A 27,253-nucleotide genomic window follows, 5' to 3' on the forward strand; every position below is an offset into this window, starting at 1 on the left:
TCAAATATCAGCAATCGGAGTCACCATTATAATTATAATATGTAACAAATGGGACGGACATTGCAATAAATTAGTCTTAGTATTCAGTACTTGCTTGTGGCTTTTATTTTGAAAGCGCTGTAACCGGAACTATTGATGTTGTTACTGCATGGCGGAACAAGCGTGACTGTAGACTATAGTAACCGTGTTCAGTTTTATTGAGTTGAAGCTGGTCCATTTTCATTTTGAACAAGAACATTTAAACGTGCTTCGAAGGTGTCCAGCTCCCTGTATATATTGACACGGAGTTTGTTCAAAAAATACCATCGTTGTGTCTGTTTGTCAGTCTGCTAGTGAGCTCTCTGAGCAGTCAGGATATGTGCTCTCAGACGAAAGCTGCAGCCCTGATGGCTAACATCCCGCGGGCAGACATCGACCCCTCCGGAGTGTTTAAGTACGTCCTGATAAGAGTTCACAGCAGAGAGGAGGGGGACGACTCGGAGATAGATATAGTCCGAGGATACGGCTGGGCTGAGTTCCATGGTGAGTCAGGGGCAATAAAAACAGAAAGCTAACGTTAGCTACCTGGGTTGCACCACAACACATGTGACAGGTGCTAGTTCAACCCAAGGGTGACAGACATGGGCTTTATCTGGCTAAATGACAGTGGAAGTACAACTTAAAATAATGTACAATACACAAGTGGTTAAGACCTAGGGCATCCCTTTTATTTAGCATTCCTATTGTTCCCATTTTATTACTTGCTCTTTTTTCTGTTACATCCTCATTTGTTTTGGCATTCAGATGTCTTATTTTATGAACATGTGTATGTTTTCTTATATTTACTGTATAGTAGTGCAGAAAGTATGCAGAAAAAACCTTTATTTTCAAAGAAGATATATTTTGGTATTTATTTATTTTTGTCAAATTCTAAGTTATTTTCAAAACAGTAGCCTCTACTAAGATATGTTTGTTAGTGTATTTGTTTATGATTCTTTGAGAAATTCAGATTTTAAAATGATCATTTGTCTGTGCTCTTTCCGTTCTCTGACCAAGCAAGTATATTACACTTTGTTTATTAAATCGCAATGTTGTCCACAATAATCGCAATATGACTTTTTCACCAAATTGTGCAGCCCTAGTGGAAAGTAAAACGTCCCAATCAATAAAGTAACTCAACAACTATTATAATGTATCAATGTATTAGTTTCACCTAACTAAAGCTAATGCAGTACAATACAACCGTTTTACAAGAAATGCTATCCCTCATCAAGGTTATCATGTTCAGTGTGTGTTGAAACTGTAAAGAAGTGTTAATTCATTTTTGTGGTCATTTTGGAGCATTTGAAAATGTAGTTTCAAGATTTTCCTTGCAAATGTAAATGTGACTTAAGATATTATCGCAATAATAATCAAAACATGCTTAGAACTCTTTACCTTCAATTTGTTAAAGACAACTTTTCCATGACAATCGTGTGAGGGTATTGATGATTACCCCAATAATGGGAGATACCATCAGAGACATTTGGGTTGTTTTTTTGCCTCCACAATATAATCGAATATCATTCCATCCCTATTCCGTAAATTGCAGTTATTGTATTGTTATACTGACCAATATTCCAAATCTACAGTCTAAAATATCCTATGTTTGGACAGATGGGACACTGCTTGCTTCATTCACAAGTTACAACCACATTTGTTCAAGCCAAACATCCGAATCACAGCTGTATTATATATTGATGTAGGGCTGCTCGATTATGTCAAAAATCATAATCTCGATTATTTGGGTCAATAATTGATATCACGATTATTAAAAACGATTATCCATTTACTTTGAAAACATCAATTTATTGGAGAGAAAAAATGTGAACAGTATGTTTTGAACAGTTGATTACCCTGAACTTTAAGTATATATTATATATATATATAAAGTATAATTCAACTGAAAAAATTATTTAAAAAAAGTAATGATAAAAAAATTATCGTTTTATTTCAATTACGTTGTTTTCGTAATCGTTGCAAGCCATAATCGTAATTGCGATTAAAATACGATTAATTGAGCAGCCCTATATTGATGTACATTATTCAATTTTTTCAATGTTCTACATTATATTTAAATGTATTATAAAGTGCAGTGTTTATGCCATCACTTGCCTTTTCTTGCAGCTGATATCTATGATAAAGTTTCTGAGGAGCTGGAGAAGGGCGGCCACCTGGACTGTGAGTGTATCGGAGGAGGGAGGATCCAACATGACCCCCAGGACAAGAAGATCCACGTCTATGGATACTCAATAGTGAGAGAATTCTGCCTTATAAAAACTGTAGTTATGTAGACAAAAACAGTGCAAAACAAACTAAATCATTACAGCTTTACTACATTTCTCTTTCTTTTACTTTAATGGTACATTGGTATATTTTGTTTTAGGGATTTGGAAGAGCGAACCATGCAGTAACCACTGAGCAACTGAAGGCTCAGTATCTGGACTATGAGGTGACCTGGGACAATGAAGGATACTGAACTGAACTCAGATCAGCGTCTGTTGGACGCCCTTTCTCCTGGACAGTACGGCACTCATCTGTAACCTGGAGCTTTTTGATAACCCAAGACTAAGACTGACGTACAGCTTCAAGTCCTATTCAAAAGACAAGCCGGTTTTGGACTTATCTTAAGTAACAATATGTCTTTAAAAAAAGAAATCATGATCGTAATTATAATCAGTACCATAGAACATCATCTGGAAATCATAAAGTAAATAACACTCATTGACTTGTTTTAGAGTCACATTGGAACTAATTGCTAAGATATGTTGTGATATTTCATAAATGTTTTATGAAATGAACTTTAAAGTCTTGTGCATACTTCGTCTGTTGCAGACTTGTATTCCTCTGGTCCACTGACAGGAATGTGAACTGCTGATGAATGTTATGCATTCTGTAGCGACAGCAGGAAACAAACTAAGTCGCTGAGAGGCTGAGGCCGGGCCTGTTTGATGTTGTATGACACGCTAAAAAAGTACTCGCTGAGATCTGAAGCTCTGTTTCGTAGTATGGTAGTTTAATGAAACAACTCGGTGATCAGACATATACATTGTTATAATCCAAGCAATTGTAATCTTGCGGTCAACAAAAAAAATACAACGGCCCCGTGTCACCCCCTCTTCCACACACCCACACCTCACACAGGTGAACAGGATTATGAGTGCCACCCATACCCATGTGACCCAAGCCAACCAATCAATATTGATCATGGCTCCTACGCATTCATTTTAGTTTTTTGGTGTTTTACGGCTAACACAACAAGATGGAATTACAACATTGTACTATTGTGTAGGAAAAATGTATTTAAGGAACGGGTATGTCAATTTTGAAAAAGAAATCTCAGAATTAGTCAGATATTAAATTGGTACATTTACAAGACAACACCTTAGATATTGTCATAATAAACAAAAAACTGAATGCTAAAAGTTCATTTTAAGCTAGCATCAGCACAAAGAATGGAAGCAGGGAGAACCGTCCCATCAAAAGTGAAACATGCCGTCAAGCAACCTAATAAATATAAACATTTGCTAGTGTGCTGGTTTCTGGTTTCAGCAATGATGCATTCATGGTCACGGCTCCATTATTCAACACCACTGGAAGGGACTGTTTAGATGCTACACACTCAATTTGCAAGAGCTGTTTGTTCAATCACAATATCACATTTCACACCTCAATGTGTCAAATATGCAAGATGCCATTGTAAATCCTAACAGCTGTGGAGTGTGGGTGGGTTTTTTACATTTTTGCAGCAAAGCTTGCAGTTTATTTTCGCTTCTAATCTTTACGCTGATTATGGCTTAACATATTCTTCGTGTTTACAGATGACCTTGAACATGTTGATTTTGTCTTCATAATGGAATACAGATAATTTTTCCAAGTTAGTTTTCTGTGAATTTATGGCAGGTGGGTAATTTATGCGACTGTATCCACCTGAATAACATTGTTAATAAAAAAAAGGAACTTAGAAAGACTTTCCTGGTAAAACCTATACAACTAGATATAGCAAGAAACAAATGGCTCAGTGATCTCCTAATGGAGGTAAATCAAGGTGAACAGAAGGATAATATAGCTGTAAATGTGTTTATATAGAATACAACTGTGTCTACTTCAGTTATTGTGCAATATACGGATGTGTGGAACTCTGCTGGTTGGAGGAAATTGTTTTATGATGCTTGGTTGCAGTTGCATGCTGGGAGAATTTAAAGTTCAAGCGTTATCTCTTGGATTGCGAGAAGAGGTCAGAGTGAACTCCCAAAGACTCCTGGCTGCGTTCAGACCTCCAGACTGGTCAGGTGAAGAGAAGGGAAAAGAAGATGTTCCTCTGGAGGAGCCCGGCCCTCGTTCTGCTGCTGACTCTGCAGATTGGTAAGAACACATTCACACAGTTCACACTAAGTTTAAGTAACACTTCATGTAGACTTAAAGGAGCTGCTGGTGGCTGGGTCTATCTTAGCTTATATATATATATTTGCCCAATAAGGCAAATAATTGTAAAATATTGAAAAATAAATAAGTAAAAAGTACAATTGTGATTCCAGGACCCTAAATGTAAAGCCTGATATATATGCTATAATGGCCGTGGGATAAGGAAGTGATACAAGTAATGAGTTTCAATGACAATTTTGACAAGAGTGAGTGTATGTATTTGAGCAATAAAATGTATTATAAACATATTATAGGACCTTAGAACATTTTGAAAAAAATCCTCACACCCCTTAGTGCTGACGCCCTCAATCTGTTGTCTTTAGTCCCTCTTATGCAGGGCTGTAGTGACTATTTTTACCACTTTAAAATTCATAAATCTTCTGAATTTCTTTACATTCTTACAATAAATTGACACATATCAATATATACATATCAATATACTGTATAACCATATCAAAAATAAATAGCCCCAATCGTAGTTTTTATGCAAAATACAAAAACTAATATATTACCAAAAACAGAATGATATTAAATTAATTAAAACAAGTAAATAATTAATAAAGACTTAGATTATAGAATAATTGAGAACAACATCATTCATTAACTATAAATATATATATAATTACAATTATAATAATTCTCAACATTAACCTATTATTCTTATTAAAACGAAACATCAAACAATATAAATTAAAAAAAGTATATTTTTATTTGATCAGTGTCAACCATAGACTGGTGTCAACACAAACTCTGCTTTTAGCTCTGTATTTGACAACTGGAATTGACCTCATTATGAAACGTGAACCCTTGGGTGTTAATCAGAGACCTTTGGATGGACGGATGTCATTTTGCTGCTGCGAACTTTCTCTCTGTCCTTTGAGCCTGTCACCATTACTGTCGCCATAAAGCTTTAACAGTTATGAGGCCTGATAACGGTGTTTGGGGTTGAATCATGTGCAAGATGTGCTCAATCTCAATCTTTCAATCTTTATTTATTTATATACCACATGTAAAACAACCTTCAGTTGACCAAAGTGATGTACAGGAAATAACTACAATATTAAATAACACAATTTTTCTAATTTTCTAAATAAATAACCTGTACTTTTCTCATGCTCATAAATTCTGTTGGGTCTGATGGTTGATTTCTAATGAAGTCCACAGAACAAATCTCCACTCCCTAACTGGCTTGTTCTGGAGCTTTTTACCTTATCACTCTATCTTGATCAGCTTGTGATGTTGGCCAATTGGTATGTTTTTTATTGTGGTTTCAATACGGAGATAAGCCTTGAACTTAAAGATATGTTTTTAGTCCTAAAGTCCATAACGTTGCAGGAGTAAAAATAAATAGAAGACTGTGTTATACGATCAAAGGCTTTAAAGAGAAGTGGACGTTGAGTAAAGAGGATATTTTCCAAATTAGATGTGCTCATAAAAAGTCACACCTCCCAGACCATCTGTTACTGCGACTGTGGCTGCGAGGGAGTGCGGTCATCTTTCAACCAGAAGGTTGTGGGTTCGATCCCAGCCCGTGCAGCCAACATGTCGATGTATCCTTGGGCAAGATACTTAACCCTGAGTTGCTCCCGATGGCATGGCCAACGGTGTGTGAATGTTAGGTCCTAGAGCAAGTGGTACTGCTCTGTATGAATGGGTGTGAATGGGTGAATGACATGTAGTATGTAAAGCGCTTTGAGGGGTCGTAAAGACTGGATAAAGCGCTATATAAGTACAGTCCATTTACTTTAATGTATATATCTATTCTCACACACTAAAAGGACACCACTATTCAGAAAAAAAACGACTTTTATTTGTATTTTATGTCATTACACAGTGAATTGCTTTGTGGCTGATCCATGTGTGACTCCTGAGGTGAAATGTGACTTTGTGTGCAACTGTGAAGGCTGCAGCGATGAACAAGACTGTGGTAAGCTAATACATATATTCTGCTCTGAGCTCAATCCACAGATGTTTATTTTAACATATTCTCCTCTTTGCTTATCGAGAGTATCTTCAGGGGCCAACACCTGATCTCATGATTTTTGATTTACATTTATGTGAATTTAATGCACTTATTTAATCTGAGAATTGCTGGAATAAATTACTAACATCTTCTGTCAATTACAAAACATTTAAACCTGCCTCTCCAGGCTACAATGGAACAGCGTTTGGGTGTGACTTTGCAGAAGCAGGGATGTGTGGATGGACTGACGAGTCCTTGAAAGCATCAGTGTACAGCTGGGAGAGACGTCAGAGAGGGGGGGGGGAGCTGCCTGTCAGCGGGCCGTCCTCTGACTACACCACAGGGACAGCTACAGGTAAAGTTAAATACTAACCTCATGTTGTATATGATCAGACTTGCTCCCACTTTGCCTATTTTTAAATCTCGTTTAAAGACCTACTTGTTCTCCCGTGCTTTTACAGACCACGTATATTTAGTTGTGTTTTTAAATGTTTTTACATCATGTATGAGGGTTTTCAGTCTGTGGCTATAAGTATGGTTTTATTGTCTCATGCTTTTACATTAGTTTATTTTTGTCTAAATGTATTTATGCTGCTTTTTATATATGTATTGATGTACAGCACTTTGGTCAACTCTGTTGTTTTTAAATGTGCTATATAAATAAAGTTGGATTTGATTGTAGACAGTATACACCCCTCTCTGCCCTGTGAGTTTAACAACAATATCTTCCCAGCACTTCAATTTACATCAGCCATTTTTGGTAATAACACAACAAAATAGAGCTGAGGGAAATGTATGATGTCTGATTATTATTATTATATTATTATTAAAACAGTGCCCTGTACGTTTCATATTCCCACAGGTTGGTTTATGGGAGTGAGTGCGGTGACGACAGAGTTTCTCAGCCCTGCAGTGTTAATCTCTCCACAGATGAAGCAGTCTTCACAAACATGTCGTCTTCGGCTCAGATACTTCCTGTGGGACTCAGGTAACAACTATTAATAACTACAGGTTATACTTTTTAATCTAAAAAGAAATATTATGGGATTTCATATTGATTTTACTCCTTTTACTCACAGCGTTTGTATGTATTAGGGTTAGGGTTATTTATCTGCGGAAGCCCATGAGAGGCAAGAAGAAAGAAAACAGTTGATTAATTTATCAAGTCTGATCTTAATGGTTTTCTTCTTTATTGTTATGAACTAAAAACAAGTGAAGACATGTTTTTGCCAGGATAGGTTTTCTAAAATTAATGTTCTTGGTCCGTTTTGTGGCTGAAATGATAATAAGAACAACAAATACTTATCCTGACAAAAACAATAACTCATCTGCAATCACAGAAGAAGAAACTTTTAAAATTACATACAATTTAGGAACTCTAGGAAGGATTCTTTTGGAGAAACTTGTTTTTTTTACCTGTGCAATTTTGATCAGACCACTTTTACTCTCAGGGCTTCCATATTTTGGTTTTACTTTATGTCTTAACTCTTAATTCGACTGACTCTACGCCCTTGACCTCAGTCTACACAATTCTTTTTTATCAGACTTATTAATTGTTGTGAACACTGAGATTTAATTTCCCTAGCAGCTGTCTTACTAATAAAATATTTAACCCATAGGTCACTCAGGTCTGGGCTCTATTCCCTTGTGGGCGTCCATCCTTCACCAGGACTCCCAGGATGCCGTAGTGTGGCGTCCGGAGGCCACCAGTGTGCATGGCTGGAGGGAGGCGACCATCTTTCTGGGCCGTATTCCCACATCTTTCCAAATCCGTCTTCACTCGCAGCGCTCCGAGGGGCTCAGAGGAGATGTGGCAGTGGACCAGCTGGAGTTCCTGGACTGTGCTTTGCCCTGTGAGTCGAAATGATCTAATCATGGGCAGTACATGCCTTACTATAGAGCAGGGGTGTCCAAACTACGGCACAGAGGCCAAAAGCGGCCCGCGGACCATTTTGAATCGGCCCTCACTCAGCAAATTAAAAAAGTATAATGACTTAAGTATAATACACTTCTGCTTTTCTTATATTGTACTTCTTAAATACATAAGTTACACAGTATTCATGTGTTAATAAGCCCAATTTTCAAATAAATTCAGTCAATTAAAGTTGAAAACATGTTCTAACAAATCTAAGTTGATAAGAAAAAAGCCCAATAACAAATTTGAAACAACCTTGAAATATACCCTTCATATTTCCTCTTCTTATAAGCAATCTAAAGCTTCTGTTTTAACGAATGAGTTGCTAACAAAATAAAGTAAACCCTCTGGAGAGCTGTGAGCTGTTTTTTTCTTACAGCATTTTCAAGTATCAAGAATAATTTACCTACATTGGATTGACTTTTCCAACTTATAACAGAATTTATGAGGCAAAATACCTCTAGTGAGTGGCCCAGCCCTTCGTATATTTTTCTGTATGTGGCCCATGGTGAAAAAAGTTTGGAATGAATTATAATACATGAGTAAGTTGCTCAAATATAATTGCAGAGCCCTGATGACTGAATGAGTATTTTGATGTTGTTTTTTCTCTCATTACGTCATCAGCACCACTCCCTGGGTGTCAACCTGAGTTGCAGTGTTCGCGGGGGGGCTGCGTGGAGCGGCAGCAGCTCTGTGACGGCAGCGACGACTGTGGTGACGGGACTGATGAGAAGAACTGTGGTGAGGACAGAAAATGTGAAGAAATCTGTACAAACAGACAAACTACAAACATTAGAGTCTGTAAAAACAAGAGATTTAAGAGGCAGTTCAACAACAACAACAATTGGCTCTGCTTGCTAATATATTCTTTTTATGCCCTTATCTTGAGATAAGGAGATGATCAGCACATTAAACTATAATTTCTCATTGAACAACTGAGTTCAGGAGTGCCAGGCCAGTATGCATGATGGTGTTTTGACAACTGTAGCTACGGGTTCAAAGCTGAAGTAGAGCACCGATCACCAATAACACTTTAAGGCCTTGACTAACTGTTCAATTATGATTTTGAATGATGACCTAAGATGCGATGCGATGATGAATTATTCTGTAATCATCCTGTGATCTCGAGAAAATAAAAGTGCTTTCCTTGTGGTAAATAATCTTGTCTAAAGAAATCTACATAACTAAACTATATAATTATGACAAGAAAACAAGCTTTGTTATCTCAAGATATATAAATCAGTATATCGCCATTAGAAATATTATTGCAAGCAGGGCAGTTCTTTGCTTCCATACAAAACACATTTTACAGGACTTCTTCATAATATATTGAAGATCTAATCCAAATAAAAAACTGCTGACTAGGACAATAATAATGGGAAGACACATCAAATTCCCCTGACACTATCCTTATGGAAAGCACTTCTCAAGACTCAAATACTTTTCTTAAATGTAATGAGGAGACTCATCTCGCCATACAATCTACACGGTAAATGTTATATCCAGACAGTTAATGTGAGTTGTGATAAATGTGTCTCCAGAAGGGTACAGGATCTGTGACTTTGAGGATGGTGAGTGTGATTGGGACCTGAGGTCATTCTCCAACCTGTTATGGGTTCGAACAAATCAGAAGAACATCTCCCTCATGGATCCTCTGCAAGGACCAGGCCGGGATCACTCCAACAACAGTGCAACAGGTATTATACTCTGATACAAAAACATACATGCATATTTATCGTTTTACATATTTAAATCCCACTCTTCATTAGAGCTCATTTTGTCCCACTTTATGTTGTGTTGTGCCACCTTGTGATGGTACAAAATATAAATAAAATAGGTTGACGATCATAAACACAACAAAACAAAGCATTTTAAAACTAGAATATCCTTATTATCATTGCAGGTCACTTCCTATATGTCACTGTCCCTGAGGGGGGTCTCAAAAAAGACTGGGCCGCTTTTCAAAGTCCCCGCCTGGAACCTACCAATAGTTCACATCCTTGTAAGGTGAGTCTCAAGCTGATTCCTTCTTCATTAAAAGAGTTTTTAAATGTACTCTAATGCTTCATTTTCACAAAAATGTACTGATTTGATTTGATTAGATTTATTTTTCGAATGTGTAAAACAATAATACAAAAAAATTATAATTATAATGAAATTTAACATGAGAATTATTATACAATACAAAGTGTCAAATTGATATACAAAAATATTACTGATTCTAAATTATATAAACAAATTATCAACTTAATTACACATCTGAAAAGGGGTGGGAAGAAGTTAACACTTATTTAATCCCACCCCTTCTCCCAAAAACTAAAATATTAACTGTATATATATATATATTTTCTTTTCTATATTTTTTTTTTGACACATTTTTTACTAATATCCAGACTTAACAACTACCAATACTGTTGACATTTGAAAAAAAGAAGATGACAGGGGATTTAATAGAACAAACTGTGATATCTTTCTTCTCTTTTGACGTTTATATAATTACGAGGTATTTCTTAACCTAGTTTGATAATATTTCTGCATGTGCCCGCTGCAGATGGTGATGTACACCCACCAGTTTGGGCCGAGGTCTGGCGGTCTGACGGTGCTGGTGGCAGGGCAACAGATCACCCCGGTGTGGGAGAGGGGCGGTGCTCTGGGCGATGTTTGGGTGAAGGCAGAGGTGGACATCGTCACAAACTCCACCTTCCAAGTGAGTACCTTACCTGAGATTGTACCTACAGTACCGATGCTAGCCATAGCCTTTAAGGTCACCTATTATGCAAAATCCACTTGTTCATGTCTTTTATATATCAACATGTGTCCCTTCTGTGTAAAGAGATTCTGAAAGATTCAGGAAAAAAGATTTGCTCACTTTTTTTCCTGATCCATTTATATAAAAACCTGTCTGAAAATGTGATGATCAGATTTTGGTCACTTTATGATATCATAACGATGTGGCGATGTGTTGGCTTGTGTAACCATTAGCCAATCACCAACCAAGGTAGGGTAACCCCTCTGCCCCCCCCCTTTATCACCTGAATCAGCAGTACTTTTCCCACAAAGGTTCATGAGAACTCTTTAGTTCTCATGAACTTTTCGCGTTCACACCGAAATAAGTTCCTGGGGAAGGATTAGGCAAATTGAGCCGCTGACGTCACTTCTTCTTCTTCTGCTTTGAGTTTACTGGCAGGCCAGAAGGGACTGGCTTCAGTAGACGCTGCTGGGACACCCAGCAGCTTCTACTGAAGCCTTCCGAGTAAATCGCCAGAACGCCGACACCTCCTCATCTCCACCGCTCCCATGTTTTCTTTTGTGTTGCCATAAGTTAGTCTCTCTGCGTTTGTGCGCTGGGATAATGCTAATAATGCTAATGCAAGGATAATAAAATGGCTGCTTCACAAAACCTTTTTTGGAGTTTTACGGGGCGTGGTTTGCATTCCGCCCAGCCAATCAGACATAGGAACCTTTTTCTCCCATGAAAGTACCTGCTCTCTAGCAGGTAAAAAAAAAAAGGTTCTCATGAACTAATTTTAGTTCCGGCTCTTTTTGGTGTGAACGCGACATTTCGGAACTATATCGGAACTAAAGTGGGAAAAGTACTGCAGTGTGAACGCGGCTATTGTGTTCTTTTTAACCAAATATCTCTCAGAGGGGCGTGGGGAGTGGCTCCTTATTTTCTTCTAAAGTAACAGACAGAGAATCAGCACTTTTGAAACAGGGCTGAAACAGAGGGGATTATGGGATGCTGCAATGATCTGTTTGGTGTTTCGAGCCAAACGCTTCAGAGACATGTTTTGTGTATAACTAAGAACTATAATATATTGATGTAAAACAGTAAAATAGGGGACCTTTAAACAAGGATTTCAGATTCAATGTACTTTGTTGATCACAAATTGGGAAACTGTTTTCTTACAGCAGCATGTTAACAAGACATGTCACAACACACATTCATAAGTTGAAATCAAATAAAGTACAAATGACCAGTAAATACATGTCGACAGTAGAAATAAATGTATATCTATAGTATCTATAGAATACACAATATAACATAAACAGTCAGTTATATTACACTATAAAAGAACAACCTACTAAAAATACATAGGATACTCTGTACAATATGCAACTGTGTGAAAAGTAGTTTTTTGAATATACTTAAAAATGTATTGATAAATATGGTCATTATGAACATTAGAAAACAAGTTTACATTTGTAATAACAGGTTTAACATGTAATCTGGTAGCTACTATACTTTTGCTTTTCAGACCAGAACTGATAACTATTCAGAGTTATATTTGTATGGGAATCTGACTCACTCAGTTTTCCATCATTACAGATTCTAATAATGGCAGCCATCAGAGACTTTGCTTATGGAGGGATCGGTGTCGACAGCATTGTGTTGTCTCCTGAATGCCGCAACTCAACTGGTAATTATTTAATAGTCTTTTGTGTCTTCAATACTTCCACATCAACAGTGAATACTAATAAGCTGCCATCTCACATTCCCTTCTTTCCAGGCACTAGTTCCTTGGAAGTATTCCCTAAACCTCCCAAGGATCCGTGTGCTGAACCGGACAAGATGTGTGACTTCCACAGTGACTGTGCAAAAGCAGAGGATGAAGCCAAATGTGGTGCGTCAATTTGTTCTGTTTACTCAGCTTCCCTTAAAAAAAAGTTAATGACCATTCCTAGACTTGCATGTTTGGTTTTTTAATCCTGTAATATGAGTGTTTTTGTAAATGTGGTATACTTGTAATTAAAAGCAAACTAAGCAAGTAACTGGTTGGCGCAGACCTTTCTGACCCCTGTCTCATGCACTGAATTGAATAATGGCAGTCATTGTTATAAAGTTGTTTGATTCTTGTCTATTTCTTATCAAGATGTCTCCATGACTCTTTCTGCAGGAGACTTTTCTTACACGGAGGGCAGCTCGGGCTGGACTGACTCCAGCATAGGGAGTCAAGGCTGGGTGCTTTATGAAAATGCTACATCCGAAGGTACAACCAACAACCCCCAACTATTGATTTGCTAGCAATCAAGAAATTACAAAACATTTACAATATTGGTTTCTTTTATGTTTCACAGAGGAGAACCTGTACGTAGCCGAGGCCCCGGGCCAGCAGCTGACCGAGGCCCAGACACGGACCCCCCTCCTGGGCCCCTCCGGCCCCGCCTGCAGCCTGAGCTTTGACTTTGCACTAACTGGGATCCCAGATCAGATTGGTAAATGAATCATCTTGTTATTCGATATGTCTTTGTATCACATCTGACTTTTTTTAGGACACACGGCCATACTTGTACAGTACTAGATTATTAGAGTATTTCCATTTTATGCTACTTTATCTTTTTACTCACTTAATTTGAAAACATGAGTTATGAGCGACTTTTCAGGTTATGTATTAAGCAGTATAAAAAGTCAATAAAGTTAGCTCCACCGGTCCAGCCTGAAAAATCTAAATGATGATTGCAAATTATTCCAAAAATGGGCATTCTGCATAATGAGTAGTTTTAGTTTTTCATTTTAGATCAAATGTACTTTTACAACATTTTGAACGCCAGATTTTTATTACTGCAACAGAGTATTTCTACCTTTACTTCATCCACCACTGCACATGGTTCATATATTTTAAAGCGACTCTTTTGTTTTCATCTTTCTGCTGCAGGTGAGCTGTCTGTCAGGGTGATTGACAGCTGGCTGGGCATGCGGCCGAAGCTGTGGGAGTTCAGCGGGAAGACAGGAGCCGAGGAGGGGGCGTGGCAACACGTCAACGTGCCTGTTGGATTTAGAAAAGATCGCTTCCAGGTCAGCTCAGACTCCTCATGGCTGATTTCCCCATATTTAATATTGGCATTGATGATGAGATTTGACAGAGATCTGTATCATTTATCTGAAAAATAAAAAGAGTTCAGTCTTTAAGGTTAACTAATAGGTTTATGAAAACATTAGGTGTTTGATGTTTTTGCTTTGCTGATGAGTCAAAGCCAAAAATGTCTACAAGAAGTCAAACTTTGAAACCCCCACGAGATTGTCAATTTCCCCAAAAGGTCTTGTGCTCATTCTTTGCACTGCTAGGGGAAAATACGAGTAGGCCTACATTTTTTTTTTAAAAGGACATGCGTGTAAAATAATGTAGCGGCAGATGGAAAAAGAGCTAGAAATATGTCGGATTTCCACGTTCAGCTGGTTGAAAGAGTTGTATATTGCGAAACTGGTTAAAAAATGTACTGTACTATCTTTATCTAACTCTTCTGTTTTCTTTGTGTTCACCAGCTGGCATTCGAAGCTCATGCTTTGAAACTTGATGCATTGTCCAAGATTAAAGTGAAAAACGTTAGCTTTGTTAGCTGTAATGCTAACTATTTCCCATACTCTAAAACAGGTAGATGCAAACTATTTGCAGTACTTCATATTTTTCTGACAAATATCTCAAAGCTTTGATTAACCTTTTTGTCTTTTTGGCCAGGATTGTCGTGTAACTTTGAAGATGGGCTGTGTGGATGGTACCAGGACAACAGTGACGACTTTGACTGGGCGTTGCTGAATGGGATGGACCACACCATCGGGATCGGTAGGCTTAAAAACAAAACAATTAAACATTATATATGGATTTAAAATGTATGTTTCAGTATGGGGTATAACACACACATACACTTTGTTTCAATGATAACGTTGGAGGATATTTTTGTAATCATGATTTAATGTAAAAATAATTACATTTGTGCAGCATTGTCAATTTTCAACGTAACAGGTGTCTGTCAGCTTTTCATTTGCCATTTATCAGAATCAAAAATACATATTATAGCCTATATAAAGACAAGCACACGTCACATCAAATGAGTACAGCATGGTAATAAAATAAGTTGCTGTAATTTTTATAAAGTGAACATTAACGTTTACAGATTGTGAATAAATTGTAAGACAGAAAATAAAGTGAAAATTGCACACATAAATATTTACAGGCACTGTTAGTGCACATTTAAACAATAAAGAGAGATCATTATCTACCCAAATGCTAACTGTTTAATATAAATACTACTTCTATCCATAATCCAAATGTCCTTGTGCAAGATACTGAACCGGTCATATCTCCCGTAGTCATGTAGAGGTGTTTTGTAAGTGGATTTTGATAAAGGGATCTGCTAAATAAAATTGAATTGAATGTTATTTCACTTCCTGTCTTTCTTTCCAGGCACAAGCCTCACCGTGGACATGTGGAGTCCTGCTCTGCGCGGTGCGTTCGGACGCTTAGTTTCATTCACACAGTTACAAGGTCCATCAGATTACTGCTTGTCCTTCTTCTACAAACTCTACGGGCCCAACACAGGTGAGCAGTGGCCCACATGAAAAGCAGTTTAGAGTGAAACGTGGATACTGAAGCATCTGGTGCTTTAAGCCTTGGGGGAAAATACCTAAAGTTAATTTTACAAAAGGACCGTCTGCCTGTTAAAATACCCTCTCTATGAGTAACTGTCACATATTTTGGATTGAGTTGAAAAATTGCCTACCAACTTCTCACACTTCCTCTCCCACTCTCACCCCCCCAGGTGTTTTGAATGTGAAGCTGTTAGATAACGACGGTTATGAAAACATCCTGTGGACCCGCAGTGCAGCTCATGGCAACGAGTGGCACGAGGCACACTGCCCCGTACCCCACCAACTCACAAACTTCAGGGTATGGAATAAGTACAGTCAGACTTAAATAACAAAACAGTGTTTGAAAAATCATTGAAACTTCACAGAGCTTTATACGGAAGCCCTCAGAGGACAGAGACACAACACATTTTAGTGGTCCATTTTATACATTTTAAATAGTTTTCTCTTATGTGCTCATCTCATGTTTAAAAGAGGTTTTGCCAGGATACTATTACAAAGAAAAAGAAATATCACTTTGTCTCAGCGGTCTTTTCAGTGTGAGCAATACCCTCTGTCCTTAGACCCTCACAGCTGACTCCCGAAAGAAACCCCACATTCAATGGGGCAAATGGAAGAAAGCTTGGGTAGAGCCACAGAATAATACTGTACAATGCCACATTTAAAAATTTTCCTTTTCTACCCTCTCCCAACAGCTGATGTTTGAAGCGGTTCGCTCCGGTTTTGACGGGCGAGTTGCCATTGACGATGTGACGTTCCTTGAAGAACCGTGCACCGTGCCCAAGAAGTGCTCCTTTGAAGGCCAGCGGTGTGGATACAGCAGCTCTGGTCCCGGTCACTGGCAGTACCGCAGGGGACTCAGCGCCACAGGGAGCGGACCCAAGACTGACCACACTCTAGAGACTGAACTGGGTAAGAGAAAATTAAAGAATCACATTTAGTGTAAGTAACATTTTAATACTTACTAAGTGAGTGAAAAATGAATTTGTTGGTTGCTCAGGTTTCTACATGATGGCTAACACCGGAGTGAACATCCTTCCTGCTAGTGGAACAACAGTCCTTACATCACCTGTTCGACAAAGAATCGTCAAGACTGTGTGTGTCAGTTTCTGGTATCACATGGGAGGAAAGAATCCTGGTAAGACACCTACACGCACAACCACACACTAAAACAGACACAAAAAATACAACAAACAATTCTAATATCAATATACCTTTGTGTACTTTGTAGGTTCTCTAAAATTGTACATGAAGCCGGTGAAAGGAGAAAGGGTCAGCATTTTCTCTGACAATCTGGACCAGGGAGATGTCTGGCGCCATGGCAACGGCAACATCACAAGTGACCTTGAGGACTGGCAGGTATAAGGCCGCTGGAACTATTGTATAACTATTTTATAAAGAAAAACCCCAAAACATATAGCCTGAGTCAGACTATAAAAGTCCTCAGGCAATATTTAACCAATCTTTAGGGCATGTTCTAAAGTGAATAGCGCAAGAGCACGTCCTAAGCAGGTTCAATTCCACATTAGCAAATTAAATGGTACATAATTTGGGCGCAGCAGAGCATTTTGATAGAGAAACGGGACCAAGTAAAAGTTTTTGCATTGTATAAAAGGAGCTTTGTTGATTTCAAATCGAGAACAATAACACAACGGGCCAAGAGAGATTGATACGTAAAACCCTTTCAGTGATGAGCAGATCAATTCTCCTTTGACTTTGCCACACCCAAATAGGCATTATTAGGGTTAGGGTCAAGTGTTCTACGACTTATGTGTGAGAGAGATTTACAATTATAGACTTGAAACACTAAAAGTATTGCATATAATGTAAAGAAACTGCGTTCACTTTCCCATTTGGAAATCCTTCAAAATTCCATATGTATATGTAGGATGTCGTGTTTGTCAGTTTAAACAAGATGATGAGATTTTCTTTCACTTATACTCTGCAGCTGGAGTTTGAGGTAGTCGGAGCAGGAGGCGATAACACTCACATTGCAGTGGACGACATCTCCCTTTCAGATTACCCATGTGAAAATCACGGTTTGTAGCAGCCCTAGCTAACTGAAGAAGATACACAACATACTTGAAAATTAAACAAGAGTTTTGGCAAGCCCCTGTGAGTAGTAGAGGAGCCTTCTACTAATTGTTTTTCTTGTTCTATACAAATATATCAGGTTCTAAATGCACTCTGGAGAGGGGGATGTGTAGCTGGAGCAACACTCAGAATATCAAAGTGGACAAACTGGACTGGGAGCGGACAAGTCGGGAGGCGGAGAGCCACTACCCCACCCCGTCTGAAGACCACAGTCTGGGCACTGAGAGAGGTGCGCTGACTTTGGATGATGTGCTAAATGCTTCAAATGTAGAAGCTTGTTCAACGGTGGAAAAACCTGATAAAAAAAGTTGCTATCACAGCAGTGGCAATAAAGGCCTACATTTAAAGGAGAGCAAAAAAAAAAGAAGATAGACTTATCAAGAATTTTGTCTGACAATCAAGGATGTAAAGAACATGTTGCTACTTGTATATTAACAACAAAAGTTATCTCTCAAATAGTTTAGCCTTCTGCTAACCATAGCCTTGGCTCTGCTGTAGCTTTGAGCTAACTGTTTAGCCTGGTAGATGGCTTAAACTTGTAGTAATCTCTTATAGGCTTGACTCCTATTGTACCTAAATGCAGCCTGAAAATCTAAGTTTGCAAAGAAAACACCAACAGTATCACGATAATGTTGATTTTTTTTAATTAACGAGTAGGCCTACAGGTTACTGTATGAAGTGTTCTCATATTCTCACACTCGTCTGTTAGGGCTGGCTCAGGAGAACAGCAGGACGAGGGCTGTAATTTCAGATGCTGACGTTTTTTTGTGTTTTCCAATACCTGCCTATCCAAGTTTTAAGTGTGAATTTGTGATTAAAAAAGTTCCATTACTTTTTCGCCAGGCCACTTCCTGTTCCTCTCAAGCAGCAACCGGACTGCAGCCAAAGAAAATGCTCAGTTGCTGAGCCCTCACCTGCCCCCGACCAAGGGCACCTGCCTAAAATTCTGGGTCTACAAACAACACTCATGTAAGAATCAGTGTCATTGTAAAATATAGATGTGCCTGGATGTGACGCATTTCCCTTGGTATTTTGTAACACTTGCATATTCTCCTCTTCTTAAATATGTATGCAGTGGACAGCCAGCTGAAGGTGTGGAGGCTGTCTGAAGGTGCTCTCAATCAGCTGCTGGGGGTGAGCGATCATGGAGGACCGTGGAAACGCTTTGACATCAACATAATATCTGCAGAGGAATACCAGGTCAGATTCTCAGTTGCCAGGAAACACCAAATATACCTATTGACTACTTAGTGCTTCTAACTCTGTATAGAAGCTTATTTAGGTACATGGACTTCTGCATATAGTTAAATATCTTACATTGGACACTCATGGAGTCATTGTGTACATGTTGTTGTTTACAGATTGTGTTTGAAGGAATCAAAGGCACTACAGGAGTTGTAGCTCTGGATGACATTGAGTACACCGTCGGAGTCAACTGCGCTAAAGAAGTCACAGATTCACTAAGTAAGAACAACAACAATTGGCGTGTTTTAGCTGCTAACGTGCACAGATAATTTGTTATTGTTGCTGAATGTTTTCGTAAAATACGAGGATTTTTTAAGGTACTTTGTAGAGAAGATTGGTTGACGAAGTGAAGCTGCTACAGCTAGTAGCAGGTTAGCCTAGCTTAGCATTAAGACTGGAATTATAGGAAAACGGATAGCCTGGCTTGACTGGAATAGAAATATCTGCCTACCAGCACCTGTAAAGGTACTAATTAAATGTTAAATCTTGTTTGAATCATCCGTACAAAAAAATATGAAAATAATGAATTTTACAAGGAGTTACTGAACTATATATTTCCCTGACAGTGTTGGGATTTAGCAAACATTGTTGTCCATTTGCCTCACTACTATTTTAAAAACTATCGAGCAAACTTGTATGTATGTATCTGAGGTTTAAAGATTGTCTTTTAAAACATTCAGCATTAAAGGAGTTTGTCTTTTTGTCAGCATTTGTCACCTAGCTTAAAATGCAGCATGTTGCCCTGTCTCAATTCCTATTGTCTTAACCCAGTGTTTCTCAAACTTTTTCATACCAAGGACCACTTAACCAATAAAAAAACACTCGCGGACCACCTAACTCCACAAATATCCAAAAACACATCGTTTTTTACAAATCGCCTGAAAATGGTACAAACAAGTGGCCACATGTGTGATGAAGGTGTTTATTGAAACTTAAGCTCGCTCCATTGCGGAGATATTCCCGCGAGAGTGCGGAAAACTTAAATTTATTTATTTCAAATGTGAAATGTTACCAATATACTCACGGACCATTAGGGGGCGCTCACGGACCACCAGTGGTCCGCGGACCACACTTTGAGAAGCACTGTAAACCATATCGTTTAGTAGAAAGGAAACTAAATATTTGTCCATGTTCCCTGCAGCAGGACCAAAGCATGACAACGCAGGAGGCATCGCAGCGTCAGTCATCGTGACCCTGCTGCTGATCGGCACAATGATCGCATTCCTGGTTTTCTACCTGCGGACCAGACAGAGAGACCAGGCTGGGACCGCTCCAGCAGCATCATCCTCCTTGGATAACGCTGGCTTCAGTAATGATTCATATGATAGAGAACTCACAGTGAGTTCATCCGATATTCACACCTCACATTTGTATGATGCATATAAATTGATAATTCAGATTTATTGCTTGGATCTTCTGTTTGTGGATTTGGCCATCCTTCCTCTGAGTAACTTCAAATCCCAAATCACAACAAATGCTCAATACGACACACGCAATCTTTTGGTTTCATATAAGGAGAAAAAACATTTAATTGCTTGCGACATTTATAGCAGCACACTTTAAAATACATGGTCTACGGAAGCCCTGAGAGTACATTTCAAACTTTTAAAATCTTTTTTTTTGAAGGACTTAAGAACAGGTACAAACAAAGTTTCAACAGAAAAATCTATATTAGTTTGGGGGAAAAAAAGAAACTGTTGAACATGTGGAAATAAATGCTGACCTGAAAGAAAACATGAACGCTTTTCAGCCTCTTGTGGCCAAAGTCAGTCTTACAGCAACAAACATCTGGATTGTAATATTGTTCTAATATCTTTCTTCACCTTAACCTCAACGAGAGCAAGACAGAGGTCATCTTTTTTGGACCCCAACCTCTAGCCTCTCCGGTTGATATTCTGGGCTCTCTCAATAAAAACATCCTCCCCTCTGTCATGAACCTTAGAGTGACCTTCAATAGCACTTTTAATTTCATAAGCAGGTCAGCACCGTAGTCAAAACCTGCTTTTTTAAAATAAGACAATTGGCTAAGACCAAGTCGTTTTTATCTTTTAGGCCCCATTTACACGGGAACGGAAACGAAAATGAACCGAATTCGATATCAAAAAAGTCTTCCGTTCACACGCAATCGGCTCAATAAACGTGTCACACGAGACCGCTTGACCTACTGGAGACACTAGTATTTATGCCGGGCCTGTAAGTGGCGCTGTACTTCCGCCACAAAATACACCAAAAGCAGCGAAGAAGACTTCCCGAGCATTCCACCCTTGTGTTTATTCTCCGTGGTGGATTTAGCAGCAGAGGTGGTGAGAGGCAGGGCTCTGGCTGTTTCTCTTTTTCTCCCTCCCCGAGGCAAGCATGTGCTCCTGCTGTAAATCTCTCCGGTAGTCCACCAGCAGATGAAAAACACCCATCTCTCCGCCTCTTCCAAGGGACGAGGGAACCGTGCGGCAGAGTTTCCGTTAGAATTATTTTTCGTAAAGTTTAAATCTTGCACTTTTGGCTCGACCAAAAATCGTTTTTAAATGTGCTATATAAATAAAAACTGATTTGATTTGATTCACCTGTTCTTAAGAAAACTATTTGGTTCAGACTTAGAAAATGGATCAACGAACATATTTTGTTTCACAGTTATCAAAAAATGTAATGTAGGCTTAATTAATGATGATGAGAAATGAATCTACTTTTTATTTATTGTGTCAGATTCATGGATAATTATGTGTTCATTTCAGAATGATTGTGTGGAGATTCCTTCAGTGCAAAACCATCCGATGGCAGCTGGGTTCAATAATGTCTCTGTGAGTATACAGTAATATATACAGACTTGTGTTTTGTTTAATTTACATCTCTATTAGCATGTTCATGTTAAATTTGACACAGAGGAACCCACAGGATGCCGATGGGAGTTCTTTGTGTCTTCCCCTGTCAAATGCAAATTAGTATAATTATTTACTCTTCTTTTTTAAAACCCAAAAAATACAATGTTGTATTGGTCACAATGACGTTATAACACAAAATAAAATAGATTAGGAAAATACCTTAAAGAATGTTCCAGATGATTTTTGTATGTTATGTTATTTAACCTCTTCTCTCTCTCCCTTGATCCACCTTAGCAACGGTGATATTATGCTTTGCAGCGGTTTGTGATCGATTATTAACAACCTCTGAAATGTTCAAATTTATCATTTTATCTTAAAAATGATAAGAGAAAAGAGGTGCAGAAGGTTAATCAGGATTCTCTGTTCTGGCAGACTCACAACATAAAACAACACTCACCTGAAACATTCAACTCATAAATCTAAAAGATTCAAAGTATGTGTGCTGTTGGAAGGTGTGGAAAGATATTTGATGTTTGTTCATAGCAAAAGTTCACTGTTACAGACTCTAATCAGACAGCAGACCTATCTGCTCCTCTCTCTGCTAGCTTTAATCTGAAATGCTGGCTTTGATCCAAATGTCGAACGGCATGGATACGTGATGCACACAGATATAAGAAGATGGACTAAAAAGTAATCTTGTTTTAGACAATAAGACATCCATTTTCTTACACGCTATATAATGTTTTAGTTTCTCTTTATGCTGATGTTCTGTCTAAGGTGTTGTACATAGTTAACTAGAAAATGCATTTCCTGCTGAAAATGCGTGTGAATGCTGTAAACTGTGTACATTTGTTGCTGAATTTTGCAGAGAAAGCTGAATATTTTATTAGTTGAATGGTCTCTGTAGCTGCTTTTAGCTACAAAAAACATGTAAGTGTGTTGCTGAACTTAGCGGAGAAATGCAGAAAAGTGAAATGATTTGAATCAAATTGTTACAGCTCAAATGCATTGCAATGACTTTGTAGAAAACTTGAAAGTGAAATGTTAAACTGGAAGAGTAGGAAAAATAGTGAAGAAGCTTAATATTTAAAAGAAAAGGTATAAACAACATGTATAGCCTCAATGTCCTGAAATAGCTGAATAATTTAATAGTTGAATGGTTTCTGTAGCTGAAAGTAGGCTGAAGGAGTTAGATATTAAATGTAAGTAGTAGTGGTGCACGATAATTATCGGTCCGATATTAGGAATTATGACGTCATCCCGATAAACCCGATAAAAGTATTAATAGCCCCGATAATATACAATATATTTTTTGGGTAAAAAAAAAGAAAGAAATACTGCGGTGTGGGTGGATTGGGATGAGGGGCGCTTGTTTTTTACTCGGCTCCTCCCGTTTTGCCAGAACTGTGGTATTAGTGGTTTAGGAAGAGGGGAGTTTTGCACAAATCCAGCGCTCCCTAACTCATGCCTGGCTGTGACGTAAATGGTGTGCGGCCGTGAAGCCAGGACAGTAAACAAACATGTCGTCGGTAGTATGGGACTATTTCAAAGTTTCAGAGTTAGATAGTTCGCTTGCTATTTGTATTAACAAATGCAATGCAGAAGTTCCACGAGGAGGGAAAAAGGCAACGAGCTATAATACTTCCAACCTGATTAGTCACCTGAAACATCGCCATCGCTACGATGGTGTGTTAAAAGCGTACGAAAACGCCTGCGCTGCTAAACTAGCGGCGAATCCAAAGCCAGCTGCAAAGAAACCGGGGCTTTTACCTATCGATGAGGCTTTTGAAAAAGGCAAGAAGTTTGCCAGAGACGACCCCAGGGCTAAAACGATCTCTAACTTCATCATAGTCATGATGTCATGTCATTTGCTAACTACTAGTCTTTTTTTACCACCAGGTGTGCAAAAACTACAGGTACAATTAATATATATATATATAATATTATTATCGGTTATTGGTATCGGTATCGGTCTTGAGAAGCAGGAAGTTATCGGTATCGGTTTCAAAAACCCAATATCGTGCATCCCTAGTAAGTAGTATGAATGTTATCAAACACCTGTGTGTGTAAGCCCAGAGATCAAAGGTTACCATGGTGACGACGTTATCAAACACCTGTGTAGTGAGCCCAGAGATCAAAGGGTTCCATGGAGATGTGCTGTGAAAGGAGAGCCTTTCCATTGTTTTGAATGAGAAATAAACCTCTTACATTTCTAACTATAGTTTAAAAATGGTAGCTGCTTTCGGTGAAATGTCAACGCGTGAAGCATGTCAAGGACCCTAAGCGTCTGAAGTGTGCTCTCCTCCACTCTAGCTGGGACATCACGCACTCTAACCTTAACGAGCTGCGCAATACACACTAATGTTAAAATCTGAAGAAGGCCTCTATACCAAGCTCCAAACTAAGTTAAATATCTCAAAGTGTAAAAGATATGAAAAATCTGAAGAACAAGTTTTATAGCTGAAGGTCTTGTGATAATTTTAAAGTTGGAATGAAGTCTCTACCTGAAAGTATGTGGAATGAGTATACTCCCACCCTCATCCACCTCCACTGGTTGCCAGTCAAGTTCCGCATCTCATACAAAATCCTCCTCCTCACCTACAAGTCCCTCCATGCCCATGCCCCCCAGTACTTATCGGACCTCCTCCGCCCACATGCCCCACCCCGGAACCTGCGGTCTTCAGACTCTGGCCTGCTTACCACCCCCCGCACCAACCTGCGAACCATCAGGGACAGAGCCTTCAGTGTGGCAGCCCCCCACCCTCTGGAACGCTCTCCCTGCGGAGATCCGCAACATCCCCACGCTTGACGCCTTCAAAAGGGCCCTCAAGACCCATCTATTTACTAAGGCCTTTGGCCCCTAATCTATTTGTTGTTTTGTCTGACTGCCTTTTTGTTTTTTTTATGTTTGTTCCTACTCCTGTTCTTCTTTGTAAAGCGACCTTGGGTCTCATGAAAGGCGCTATATAAATCTAAGCTATTATTATCTGTCTAATCTGTACATGCTAGTGAAATTGTACGAAAGCCCTGGGAGGGCAGTGAAAATTAAATTGGTGTAGTAAAGGGTTTGTCAGGATCATATTCCCAAGTTCCTTACTTAATATTTAGTTAATAATGTGTGTTTTAGCAATTGATTACGTTTTTCAGCATTTCACAGACGAAAATACATTTTTATTAGGAATTTAGAAAGATTATGCTTGCAAAACATTTTGTTCCCCTGTTTTTACAAAATATTAAGATCAAAAAATGAAGCACCAGTTGTTTTTTCACTTGCCTCCTTTCTGTAGTAGGGTCTTTACGAAGACAAAAATGTGACTGTTTACCAACAGGTTTAAAGTTAAGTGGTTGTGCTCACTGACAGGTCAACTTTTCTTCTTTGTGTTTCTGCAGTTCTCTGCCAGAGAGAATGAGGTGTGAAGCAGTGGCGGCCCTGCCATGTTACAGTGGCTTTGTGAAAATAAGGTGATATCACAGCAGAAGAACTGCTTGTGTTGCCCTGGCACGACCCATATACACACACACACACACACACACACACACACACACACACACACAAACCATGATGAATGAAGGTCTAATCGGTGCTGCTGGCTCAGATCTGATGGAGCCCTCGAGGATCAACGCTCTTTGCCTGCAGACAGGTGTTGTGGACAGAAATAAGTTCTGTAAATCAAGACTTGGCATGTCCTATATATTGGCAAAAATGGTTGCGTAGAGATTTAGCATCCAGCTTGGATCTGTGAGGAAGCAGGGACTTGGGGCATGGAGCTTGAAAGAAATGTGAGTTTATGAGGTAATGAGGGATAAATCATGAAAGACAGAAGTTGCATTTGGAGAAATAAAGCTTGAATAACATTTAATAGTTATGTATTAATCTGTCTCTCACAAGGCCCCCTACCTTAACGAAAGATGTGGAGTGCCCATTTTACGAGATTGAGAAGAACTTAAACAGACTGGTGAAATTTGTAAAAAGTAAAGGTCATGGAGAAAGTTCATGATGCTACAGTATCGAAAAAGTGTGTTGGACTGATTTATTCTTTTTGATTTGCTTGAGGGATAACATGGAAAAAAGGATATAATTGATCTCTGAACATAACTGAATTAAAGTTTAGCATTGAAAAACTGCATCAGTATCTTTTTTTACGAAATGTTGATCTTTTGGGAAAATAACTAACTTATTAGGTTTTTTTTTATTCTTTAAATAACGAATTTCATATTCTCTAAAATATGTAGGTAATTTTGTTTGAGGATGAATATTTGTCTTCACGATTTTAATAATCTTAATTTAAAAAATCTCCCTCAGTCTTATGTGTCAGTTATCAATGTCAACCCACACAATTTGGATTTTGTTATGCTCAAACATTTCATAAATATGTTCTAGTTTTGTCGATTTGAATTAAAAGACTGTCTTGATTTACTGAGTTACAATGTGTTGATATACTAACATTTTCCCAACGTTGATGACGATTGACGATTTTTTATTTATTGATGATGCAAGTAATCAATGGTTAGAGGATGAATGGTGCCTCGTTCATCTTTAGGGGATGACGACATATTATCCTTAGCAACGGTCGCGTCTCTACGGCAACATCCTCCGGTGTCCCCTCTGCAGTCACCACCGCGACTCTCGGTTGTCAATGAAACGCGAAATAAAAACAGCGTGTTCTCTTCGGTTATCTGGTGATTTTAGAGGATGCCCACCGCAGCAAGTGTCTCGCGACTTGAGTGCTTAAAGTTGGAGTGGACACGTGGCAGCTTGCCCACGAGGACCCTGTCTTCCTCATCATCCTCATCATTGATCTCTGCACCAGAGCGCCACCCGTCTACAGCCCGGTGCTGTTTGGTCTCATCTGGATCCTGGAGTCTCTGATTTGCACCGACCCGGTTCTCATCCAGCGGCGCGTGCATGCGGCTGAATGGATCCTGCGGTGCTCATCTTCCTGCTGTACGTGATGATCGCGCACGAGCTGTTCTGCGGCTGGATGCAGTACCGTAGACAGAGCAGCAAGCCCCGCAAACCTGCAGCTGGACCTCTGCTCAGATCAAGGTGAGTGTGCCTGCGTGTGCATGTACGCGATTTAAAAATGGTTTCATTCAGAAGTAGCGGCTATTGATTAGATAACATATACGTTATTCATCACAAATTAGGACATTTTTGAAACAGCATAATTTTGACAAAGCAGGTATTAGATGTGAATTAGAAATATAATAAACATAAGTAAATGTATGATGATGTGGAACGTGCTCACCCGAGCAAGTCTTTCAGAAATGCCCCTGGAAAAAATCCAGGAAGTGATTTAATCATTCATATACAGATAATAAGGAACTCTATAAAAGAATGTTCCAGTAAGATGAGTTTCGGGTTGATATAAGTGTCAAACAACTCAGGACTTTAGGAGGCAGTTGCCCGT

The 27,253-nt window shown here is 38.8% G+C and overlaps 2 protein-coding genes across 3 annotated transcripts; both read left to right on the forward strand.

The window, feature by feature from the left end:
* The first annotated feature begins 140 nt into the window (after window positions 1-140).
* On the forward strand, window positions 141-3,549 carry phpt1 (phosphohistidine phosphatase 1). Its single transcript, XM_034206320.1, has 3 exons — window positions 141-522; window positions 2,146-2,273; window positions 2,405-3,549. The coding sequence occupies exons 1-3, from the start codon at window positions 357-359 to the stop codon at window positions 2,495-2,497; spliced, it is 387 nt and encodes a 128-aa protein (XP_034062211.1). The 5' UTR covers window positions 141-356; the 3' UTR covers window positions 2,498-3,549.
* A 479-nt stretch (window positions 3,550-4,028) lies between these two features.
* Window positions 4,029-25,381, forward strand: mamdc4 (MAM domain containing 4). Of its 2 annotated transcripts, none has more exons than XM_034206318.1 (29): window positions 4,029-4,383; window positions 6,278-6,370; window positions 6,594-6,761; window positions 7,269-7,394; window positions 8,026-8,259; window positions 8,946-9,062; window positions 9,863-10,018; window positions 10,225-10,328; window positions 10,873-11,028; window positions 12,652-12,742; window positions 12,833-12,946; window positions 13,220-13,312; window positions 13,401-13,538; window positions 13,979-14,118; window positions 14,587-14,695; window positions 14,780-14,884; window positions 15,506-15,640; window positions 15,861-15,988; window positions 16,383-16,599; window positions 16,688-16,825; window positions 16,919-17,046; window positions 17,636-17,726; window positions 17,861-18,010; window positions 18,625-18,750; window positions 18,857-18,981; window positions 19,143-19,245; window positions 20,168-20,364; window positions 21,756-21,821; window positions 25,233-25,381. In XM_034206318.1, the coding sequence occupies exons 1-29, from the start codon at window positions 4,332-4,334 to the stop codon at window positions 25,257-25,259; spliced, it is 3,627 nt and encodes a 1,208-aa protein (XP_034062209.1). In that variant the 5' UTR covers window positions 4,029-4,331; the 3' UTR covers window positions 25,260-25,381. The 2 variants fall into 2 exon arrangements, with proteins under 2 accessions (XP_034062209.1, XP_034062210.1); XM_034206319.1 differs by having other exon boundaries at window positions 20,171-20,364.
* The last annotated feature ends 1,872 nt before the right edge of the window (window positions 25,382-27,253 follow it).

This window comes from Gymnodraco acuticeps, unplaced genomic scaffold, assembly GCF_902827175.1.
Source record: "Gymnodraco acuticeps unplaced genomic scaffold, fGymAcu1.1, whole genome shotgun sequence".
Lineage (NCBI taxonomy): Eukaryota > Metazoa > Chordata > Actinopteri > Perciformes > Bathydraconidae > Gymnodraco > Gymnodraco acuticeps.

Excerpts from the sequence above, each read along its gene's own strand:
- phpt1 (XM_034206320.1), top strand. The coding sequence starts at position 357 with ATGTGCTCTCAGACGAAAGCTGCAGCCCTGATGGCTAACATCCCGCGG. Across the intron at positions 523-2,145 it reads CGGCTGGGCTGAGTTCCATG|CTGATATCTATGATAAAGTT; the intron begins GTGAGTCAGGGG and ends CTTTTCTTGCAG. Across the intron at positions 2,274-2,404 it reads ACGTCTATGGATACTCAATA|GGATTTGGAAGAGCGAACCA; the intron begins GTGAGAGAATTC and ends ATTTTGTTTTAG.
- mamdc4 (XM_034206318.1), top strand. The coding sequence starts at position 4,332 with ATGTTCCTCTGGAGGAGCCCGGCCCTCGTTCTGCTGCTGACTCTGCAG. Across the intron at positions 15,641-15,860 it reads ACTCTACGGGCCCAACACAG|GTGTTTTGAATGTGAAGCTG; the intron begins GTGAGCAGTGGC and ends TCACCCCCCCAG. Across the intron at positions 16,600-16,687 it reads CACTCTAGAGACTGAACTGG|GTTTCTACATGATGGCTAAC; the intron begins GTAAGAGAAAAT and ends TTGGTTGCTCAG.